General features: G+C 40.4%; 1 protein-coding gene across 1 annotated transcript; it reads left to right on the plus strand.

The window, feature by feature from the left end:
* Positions 1-1,147: 1,147 nt before the first annotated feature.
* LOC124656534 (zinc finger MYM-type protein 5-like) lies at positions 1,148-2,539 on the plus strand. Its single transcript, XM_047195256.1, has 2 exons — positions 1,148-1,959; positions 2,431-2,539. The coding sequence occupies exons 1-2, from the start codon at positions 1,148-1,150 to the stop codon at positions 2,537-2,539; spliced, it is 921 nt and encodes a 306-aa protein (XP_047051212.1).
* The last annotated feature ends 7,859 nt before the right edge of the window (positions 2,540-10,398 follow it).

A 10,398-nucleotide genomic window follows, 5' to 3' on the forward strand; every position in this document is an offset into this window, starting at 1 on the left:
GTTCCATAAGCCGATACGCGGAACAGAAACGCTGCGCTCGCGCCTCGCGCCCGGCGTCCTTGCCCAGGCGGTTTCCAGCTCTCCTGCCGCCGCCGCCCGACTGCTGACCGCCAACGCTGCGAGCCTGCGACGATCTGCTGCCAGGGCCTGTCTCGCTGCCGCTGCTGCCCTGCCTGGTCCGCTGGCCGCCGCAGTCCCAGTCCCCCTGCATCGAATCTGCATAGAAGGTAAGAAAAGAACGCCGGCTGGCCGCCACCGTTCTCCTTGAAATTTAACTATCAGCTCTAATCCAGATGGCGAAGGATGAAAAATCTACAGGTAGTGCTAATTTTCGAATGCATGCAAAATATCAAATAGTCCTCAAAAGTAGTGAATATCTCAATACAATAAAAATAAAAAATATTTGATTATAAGTATAACCTAAAAAACATACCAATAATGCTAACTCAACAAAGAAAGCTTTACATTTTCTTAAAAAATATGATGTAATTCAAATAATCAAGACGTTTGATTATCCCTTCGTTCGATGCGCAACTCGATTTTGATTATTTTTGTTGCTAGAAAATTTCTTTCAATTGTTGATGTCGTCACGGTAAACCCTATGTCATCTTAATGGAGTAATAACGCTGGTCGGAGAAGTATTACTTGTCTTTAAAACATCTAATTTTTTTCAATTCTATAAGTATGTATAATGAATAACTCAAGTTTATCTTGTATATACTAGGGTACATTCAATGATAAATCTCTGTAATACAAGCAATATTATTCACATTGAATCTAGAATACGAGTTTATATTTGGAGGTAAAAATAGTCTATGTTTTTTTGCCTCCGTAACGATTTTGCGCAGTGTTTTTACCGAAACACGCATAAATTTCACATACGGAGTCCGTTTTCGATGTATGACCACTCAAAATTTTCAGAAAAACATGCGCATATAAGTGTATTCACCAAAAATCAAGGTAAGTTGGGTGCCCTACCTAGCCCTACTGAGAGCTCCGCCCCTGCTCTAATCCGTGTTCTAAATTTTGATTAATTGTTGTTCTTATTTGTAGGAGCTAGGTTACCTGATCATGGCGCCCGAATCCGGTGCTAAAAAAAAGAAGGAAACAGCAAGAAGAAAAATTAATTGAATCACAGAGAGGGTCTATGTTTAAATTTTTGAAGAGCAACACTAGCACTTCAAGCAATCCAGATGAGTTGGCGCTAGTTGTTGTGGGGGAACAGAATAATGTTGATGTAGAAGATGATGTCGGTACAGAGGACGACGTTCAGGTTAATGCGGATAGTGACAATGTGACTGATCATCACGATAAATCTGCTAGTGTTGATGATGAACCAGTTCCAGTTAGTGTGGATATTTATGACCCGGCAAATTGGGCTACTCTTGGTAACAAAGAAAGGGACATGTTAGTGGAGAAGGGTCCTATCCGCGAAGAGAATATAACTTTTCGTTCAGATGCTAAGAAGAGACATTTTTCATATTCGCATTATAATAGACAGATGAGCAATGGAGAGGTACGTGATCGAAGATGGCTAGTTTATTCAAGAAGTGTTGACAAAGTGTTCTGCTTTTCATGTAAGTTGTTCAATCCTATCAACTGCAAGAGTTCTTTGGCGCATGATGGGTTTTGTGATTGGAAACATATCACCAACATACTCAAAGAACATGAAGTTAGTGCCGATCATATGACAAGCATGATTTCTTGGAACGAATTGAGAAGTAGACTGAGCAAACATGAAACAATTGACAAGGAGTTGCAGCATGAGATCACAAAACAGAAGGAGCGCTTGAGGCAAGTTTTACTAAGAATAGTTGCTATTGTGAATTTTTTTGGTAAACGCAGTTTGGCATTCAGAGGATCCAGTGAGAAACTTTATGATGATCATAATGGTAATTTCTTAGCTTGTGTAAAAATGATTGCAGAATTTGATATGGTAATGCAAGACCACATTAGATGGATTCAAAGCAAAGAGATTCATTATCATTATCTTAGTCATAAAATTCAGAATGAGTTGATTTCTCTTATGGCTTCAAGCATTACAAGCACCATTCTAAAGGTAGTTAAGAAGGCCAAACATTTCTCGGTTATTCTTGATTGTACCCCGTATGTGAGTCACCGGGAGCAAATGAGTTTGTTGGTCCGATGTGTTAATACGTCCGATGCGCATGTAAAAATTGAGGAGTACTTTCTTGGTTTCTTGGTAGTGAATGACACATCCGGTGAAGGGCTTTTCAATGTAATCGTTGAATCCATCAAGTCACATGGTCTTCTTATTGATGATATTAGGGGTCAAGGTTATGATAATGGCTCTAATATGAAAGGAAAGAACAAAGGAGTGCGAATAGGTTGATCAAGGTAAATCCAAGAGCTTTGTACATGTCATGTGCTTGCCACAGTCTTAATCTTACTCTTTGTGATATGGCTAAATCTTGTGGTAAGGTTGTTTCTTTCTTTGGTATCGTGCAACGGATCTATGTTTTATTTTCTGGGTCTACCAAAAGATGGAAAGTGTTGCTTGACCACGTGGAAGGTTTAACTCGTAAAGTCTTTGTCTAATACTCGTTGGGAAAGTCGGATCAAAAGTGTCGCCGCAATAAGATTTCAAGCTCCTCGCTTAAGGTCTGCTCTTCTTTCGTTAAGTGAAGATGTTGATACTGAATCCAAGGATAGGAGTGATGCAAATAATTTATTTAAAGTTCTTGGTAGCTTTGAATTTATATTTGGTATGGTTATTTGGCATGATATATTATTTGCAGTAAACACGATCGAGCAAGAAGTTGCAATCAGCATCCATGTGCATTGATTCTACAATTCAACAAATAGAAGATATGCACACTCACTTTGAGACATATAGAAATGAAGGATTTGATGTTGCTTTGGAGACTGCCAAGGATATTGCATCCGGGCTAGGTGTAGAGCAATCATTCCGTGTAAAGCATCATGCTTCGAGGAAAAAGCAATTTGATGAAACCGAATGCGAGGAAGCAATCTTTCAAACCGAGGAGGATTTTAAATTAACTATTTTTTGGTTATGGTCGATATGGCGACTGATACGTCTCAAACGTATCTATAATTTCTTATGTTCCATGCTACTTTTATGATGATACTCACATGTTTTATACACATTATATGTTATTATTATGCATTTTCCAGCACTAACCTATTGACGAGATGCCGAAGAGCCGCTGTCGTTTTCTCGCTGTTTTTGGTTTCGTAAATCCTAGTAAGGAAATATTCTCTGAATTGGACGAAATCAACGCCGTGGGCCTATTTTTCCACGAAGCTTCCGTAAGACCGAGGGAGATACGAAGTGGGGCCACGGGCGCCGCCACACTAGGGCGGCGCGGCCTAGAGGGGCCCCGCACGGCCCTAGCGTGTGGGGCCCCCGTGATTCCTCCGACTCCGCCCTTCCGCCTACTTAAAGCCTTCGTCGCGAATACCCCAGCACCGAGAGCCACGATACGGAAAACCTTCCGCAGATGCCGCCGCCGCCAATCCCATCTCGGGGATTCAGGAGATCGCCTCCGCACCCTGCCGGAGAGGGGAATCATCTCCCGGAGGTCTCTTCATCGCCATGATCGCCTCCGGATCGATGTGTGAGTAGTCCACCCCTGGACTATGGGTCCATAGCAGTAGCTAGATGGTTGTCTTCTCCTCGTTGTGCTATCATGTTAGATCTTGTGAGCTGCCTATCATGATCAAGATCATCTATTTGTAATGCTACATGTTGTGTTTGTTGGGATCCGATGAATATTGAATACTATGTCAAGTTGATTATCAATCTATCATATATGTTGTTTATGTTCTTGTATGCTCTCCGTTGCTAGTAGAGGCTCTGGCCAAGTTGATACTTGTAACTCCAAGAGGGAGTATTTATGCTCGATAGTGGATTCATGCCTCCATTGAATCTGGGCAGTGACAGAAAGTTCTGAGGTTGTGGATGTGTTATTGCCACTAGGGATAAAACATCGATGCTTTGTCTAAGGATATTTGTGTTGAATACATTACGCACCATACTTAATGCAATTGTCTGTTGTTGCAACTTAATACTGGAGGGGGTTCGGATGATAACCTGAAGGTGGACTTTTTAGGCATAGATGCATGCTGGATAGCGGTCTATGTACTTTGTCGTAATGCCCTGATTAAATCTCATAGTACTCATCATGATATATGATGTGCATTATTATGCCTTCTTTATTTGTCAATTGCCCAACCGTAATTTGTTCACCCAACATCTCGTTTATCTTATGGGAGAGACACCACTAGTGAACTGTGGACCCCGGTCTAATTATTTACATCCGAAATACAATCTATCGCAATTGTTCTTTATCGTTCTTCGCAAACAACCATCATCATCCACACTATACATCTAATTCTTTGTTTACAAGCAAGCTCGGTGAGATTGACAACCTCACCGTTACGTTGGGGCAAAGTACTTTGATTGTGTTGTGCAGAGTTCCACGTTGGCGCCGAATCCCCGGTGTTGCGCCGCACTACACTCCGCCACCAACAACCTTCACGTGCTCCTTGACTCCTACCGGTTCGATAACCTTGGTTTCTCATCGAGGGAAAACTTACTGCTCGTGCGCATCACACCTTCCTCTTGGGGTTCCCAACGGACGTGTCGACTACGCGCCATCAAGATCTGTTTTCCGGCGCCGTTGCCGGGGAGGTAAGGTAAAGGTATTCACATCCTCCGACTACTAAGCTATTTCCTAGTCTTGTTGCCGGTGTGTGAGTGCTCGAAGCTATTTCCTTTAGATCCTACAATTGCATCTTTTTGTTTCTTGTTTACACTAGTTAGGCTTAATGGAAAACAAAAAAAATATTAGAGATCTTTATAGTATCTATCTTGAGTTAGGACATGAGGTGTTTGAAGAGAAAATTTAAAAACCTATGGAACTTTATATGCATGATAATGCCAATGTTATTAGTATGAATGCTTTGAACACCATTGTTGCTAATGCTATGGAAGAATTTAAGCTTGGGGAAGCTGGTTTTGATGAGCATGATATTTTTAGTCCCCCAAGCATGGAGGAATTTTTTTTCTTTGATGATACTTTGCCTCCTATTTATGATGATTATAATGATAGTGGTCTTCTCGGTGCCGCCTACTATGGAGGATAAATTTAATTATGATTACAATATGCCTCCTATATTTGATGATAGCTACTTTGTTGAATTTGCTCTCACTACAATTAATAAGAATGACTATGCTTATGTTGGGAGTAGTAATCATTTTATGCATGAGACTATTGATAAGAATGCTTTATGTGATAGTTATATTGTTGAGTTTGTTCATGATGCTACTGAAAGTTATTATGAGAGAGGGAAACATGGTTATATGCATCTTAATAATATTAAGTTTTCCCTCTTTATGCTGAAAATTTTGAAGTTACTTGTGTTTTATCTTCCTATGCTTGTCACTTTGTTCTACATGAATTTATTTGTGTACAAGATTCCTTTTCATAGGAAGTGGGTTAGGCTTAAATTTGTTTCATACTTGCTTTTTGATGCTCTCTTTGCTTCAACTCTCATCCTTATGTGAGCATCATTAAAATTGCTGAGCGCATCTTAATGGCTATAAAGAAAGCACTTCTTGGGAGATAACCCATGCTTTTATTTTGCTACTGTTTTGTTGTGTCTTGGAAGTTGTTACTACTGTAGCAACCTCTCCTTATCTTTATTTTATTGCATTTTTGTGCCAAGTAAAGTCTTTGATAGTAAAGTCAATACTAGATTTGGATTACTGCGCAGAAATAGATTTCTTACTGTCACGAAATTGAGCAGCCCCTTCTGTAGGTAACTCAGAAAAATCTGCCAATTTACGTGCGTGATCCTCAGATATGTACGCAACTTTCATTCAATTTGGGCATTTTCGATTCTGCCTTTTATTTCGCATTGCCTGTTTTGCTATGTTTGATGGATTTCTTTGTTCCATTAACTTTCGGTAGCTTTGTGCAATGTCCGTAAGTGTTAAGAATGATTATGTCACCTCTCGAATATATGAATTTTCAATTATGCACTAACCCTCTATTGAGATTGTTTTGAGTTTGGTGTGGAGGAAGTTTTCAAGGGTCAAGAGAGGAGGATGATACAATATGATCAAGAAGAGTGAAAAGTCTAAGCTTGGGGATGCCCTCCTGGTTCATCCCTGCATATTTCAAGAAGACTCAAGCATCTAAGCTTGGGGATGCCCAAGGCATCCCCTTCTTCATCGACAACTTATCAGGTCACCTCTAGTGAAACTATATTTTTATTCCGTCACATCTTATGTGCTTTACTTGGAGCGTCTCTGTGCTTTTATTTTCGTTTTGTTATTTTCATTCTCTCGAATAAATTCATGCTTGTGTGGGAGAGAGACACGCTCCGCTGTTGCATATGAACACCTGGTGTTCTTAGCTTTATTCTTAATGTTCATGGCGAAGGTTGAAACTCGCTTCGTTCATTGTTATATGGTTGGAAACGGAAAATGTCGCATGTGGTAATTGGTATAATGTCTTGAATAATTTGATACTTGGCAATTGTTGTGCTCATATAGATCATGTTTAAGCTCTTGCATCATGTACTTTGCACTCATTAATGAAGAACTACATAGAGCTTGTTAAAATTTGGTTTGCATGATTGATCTCTAGAGTCTAGATATTTTCTCGGTTAAGGTGTTTGAACAATAAGGAGACGATGTAAAGTCTTATAATACTTACAATATGTTCATATGTGAGTCTTGCTGCACCATTTTATACTTGAGTTTGCTTCAAACAACCTTGCTAGCCTAGCCTTGTATTGAGAGGAATTTTTCTCGTGCATCCAAATCCTTGAGCCAAAAACCATGCCATTTGTGTCCACCATACCTACCTACTACATGGTATTTCTCCGCCATTCCAAAGTACATTACTTGAGTGCTACCTTTAAAATTCTATCCTTTGTCTTTGCAAGTATATAGCTCATGGGAAAATAGCCTTAAAACTATTGTGGTGAAGAATATGTAGCTATGCATCTTATTTCTTAATAAGTTGCTTGTTGAGCGGTAACCATGTTTCTAGGGATGTCATCAACTATTACACCTTTGTTGAATATCATGTGAGTTGCTATGCATGTTCGTCTTGTCTGAAGTAAGGGCGATTTTCATGATCATATGGTTTGAGTATGCATATTGTTAGAGAAGAACATTGGGCCGCTAACTAAAACCATGATTCATGGTGGAAGTTTCAGCTTTGGACAATTAATCCTCAATCTCTTATGAGAATTTTAACTCGTTGTTGAATGCTTATGCATTAAAGAGGAGTCCATTATCTCGTTGTCTATGTTGTCCCGATATGGATGTCTAAGTTGAGAATAATCAAAAGCGAGAAATCCAATGCGAGCTTTCTCCTTAGACCTTTGTACAGGCGGCATAGAGGTACCCCTTTGTGACACTTGGTTGAAACATATGTTATGGAATGATAATCCATGTTAATCCAAGCTAATTAGGACAAGGTGCGAGCACTATTGGTAATCTATGCATGAGGCTTGCAACTTATAAGATGTATTATGCATAACACATATGATTTATTACTACCGTTGAGAAAATTGTTTCTATGTTTTCAAAATGAAAAGCTCTAGCATAAATATAGTAATCCATGCTTCCCTCTGCGAAGGACCATTCTTCTACTTTTATGTTGAGTCAGTTCACCTACTTCTTTCTATCTTAGAAGCAAACACTTGTGTCAACTGTGCATTGATTCTTACATGTTTACTTATTGCACTTGTTATATTGCTTTATGTTGACAATTATCCATGAGATATACATGTTACAAGTTGAAAGCAATTGCTGAAACTTATATCTTCCTTTGTGTTGCTTCAACGCCTTTACTAAGAATCTATTGCTTTATGAGTTAACTCTTATGCAAGACTTATTGATGCTTGTCTTGAAAGTATTATTCATGAAAAGTCATTTGTTTACCCCGGTCCAATTCTTTACATCCGAAATACAATCTACCGCAATTGTTCTTTACCGTTCTTCGCAAACAACCATCATCATCCACACTATACATCTAATCCTTTGTTTACAGCAAGCCGGTGAGATTGACAACCTCACTCGTTACGTTAGGGCAAAGTACTTTGATTGTGTTGTGCAAGTTCCACGTTGGCGCCGGAATCACTGGTGTTGCGCCGCACTACACTCCGCCACCAACAACCTTCACGTGCTCCTTGACTCCTACTGGTTCGGTAACCTTGGTTTCTTACTGAGGGAAAACTTACTGTTGTGCGCATCACACCTTCCTCTTGGGGTTCCCAACGGACGTGTCGACTACGCGCCATCAGCGACCACATCTTTACAACGCAAATTTGAAGAACTCCGACTCATTTAAAAGTATATTTGGGTTTTTAATGAGTTCCAAATCCTTGAAGGCATTGGATGGTCCTCAACTCGAACAAAGTGCACTAAATTTGCAAAAACTTTTACTCGGTCGGGTAAATCTGGTAAACCTGATACATGTGATGTTGAGTTGAATGCACTTATTTCCGGGTTAAGTGTTATGAAGTTCACTTTGCCAGATACTGATACACCAATGTTTGCTATGGAGATTTTTGAGTTTGTCAGAGAAGCGGACTGTTATCCTAATATTTCTATCGCTTATCGGCTCTTATTTACTATGCCCGTGACTGTTGCATCAGCTGAAAGAAGCTTTTCAAAGTTGAAATTATTGAAGAACTATTTGAGATCTGTTATGTCTCAAGAGAGGTTAAATGGTTTGGCAACTCTATGCATCGAGAAGAAGTTAGTGGACGAGATTGATATTGATTCCATCGTCGATGACTTTGCTTCTAGGAATTGGCGCAGAAAATTTTAAGGTATCATGTAAACATTATTATTTTTATATGAATATTGCAACTAGATATACTTAAAGTATTTATTTTTCATCATCTCATACATGCGGGTAATTTTTTTATAGTAATTAGTAAGAGGGGCCCAAAATTTTAGTTTCGCCCCGGGCCTTCGAAATCTCAGGACCGGCCCTATCAATCCATGCCTCTTCGGTGTTAAACGAACGAGTCCTCAAAGTTTATTTTTCACCCCAAGCAATCTATGAACTCGTGAAGGTGAACGCTCGAACTACGGGGAGGATGTCTATGGTATTCCTGGGCTGGTTAACTTGTTTGGAACAGAATCCCGTGGTTTGACGTCAAGCTGAAGTTTTGCCATTTTCATTAACTAGATGACACCCCGAACGTTGCTGCCGAAATTCTTAGCAAGATCTAGGAACATTTCTGAGCAGTAAGACAGCAATGAAACAATTACCAAACATGCGGGAATACTAATAATAGCTTCATTACGCAGGTGTCTAAAAATCATAAAATTCAGTAAAAATAGAATGCTAAATGTACCAACAACAACAACTGATAGGCTCGGGCCATATCCAGTACACGGTTAAGCTAGGAATACGATTACGTGTAAAAGATGTGGCTTCTTGTGTTTCGCACAACAATCATTAGTGGATGGTGCCGGTTTCTGATACATGCTTCCTGCAAGAGGAGACATGCCTATCATCAACAATGACAAAGACAATGAGAAATGCAACCGTAAACATCACGCATTATATGTGTCAAAACTCAAGAACTGATTTTGAGTGAAGACTTACTGGACATGGACAAAGCAAGTGTCATGGATATGCTAACTAGATATACCATGGTAGGACCTCGAATGCGTAAGCCCGTGTGACCCGCAGATGGTGGTGAGGCATATGGCCCAACCGAGCGGCCCGGATGCCGAAAATCAGCAAAGGTGGGATCTTGTCTCCGGAACGGATCCCACCTTCGGGGTATGCCAACGACGTAGAGATCCCACCTTTAGGGACATAACAACACAACTCACTGTAATTGCGCACTTATTGCCTTATAGTGAATTATAGCAACACGTATGATCTCGCCGCTCTTGCGAGGTCTGAAGCTGGGTAACTCGTGTGATCTCATCCCGGTGAATCCTCGCCCCATGGCTCCCCCCTCCCCTCCGTGAGGGACCCCTAACCAGAGTACCGTCGAATACGCAAACGACAGGCGGCGAGTAAACATGTCCTAGAAGATGAGATAGAAGTTACATGACTCCATTGCACAACTGCATGAAGAAGACTACCATGAATATTGCTTCTACATTTTGACAATTTTTTAAACACATGGCATACACCTGATTAAAGAAGAGTAGTTGCCTCCACTCCCATTGCTCTCGGTGAAGCCACTAACTCAACCAAATGTAGAAACCGTGGTAGATGAGAGTATGAGACATGGCGGAGAAGATCGCTTGCAAGCCGTTTCTCCCTAGGCGGTGCACAAGAGGTATTTGCCGGGCTAGATGCGCACCAACAAGTGTGCAATAGACCATCGTGGCAGTTGGGATGGTGTGGAGGTCGTACGCCT

The sequence above is a fragment of the Lolium rigidum genome, chromosome 5, assembly GCF_022539505.1.
Source record: "Lolium rigidum isolate FL_2022 chromosome 5, APGP_CSIRO_Lrig_0.1, whole genome shotgun sequence".
Taxonomy (NCBI): Eukaryota; Viridiplantae; Streptophyta; class Magnoliopsida; order Poales; family Poaceae; genus Lolium; species Lolium rigidum.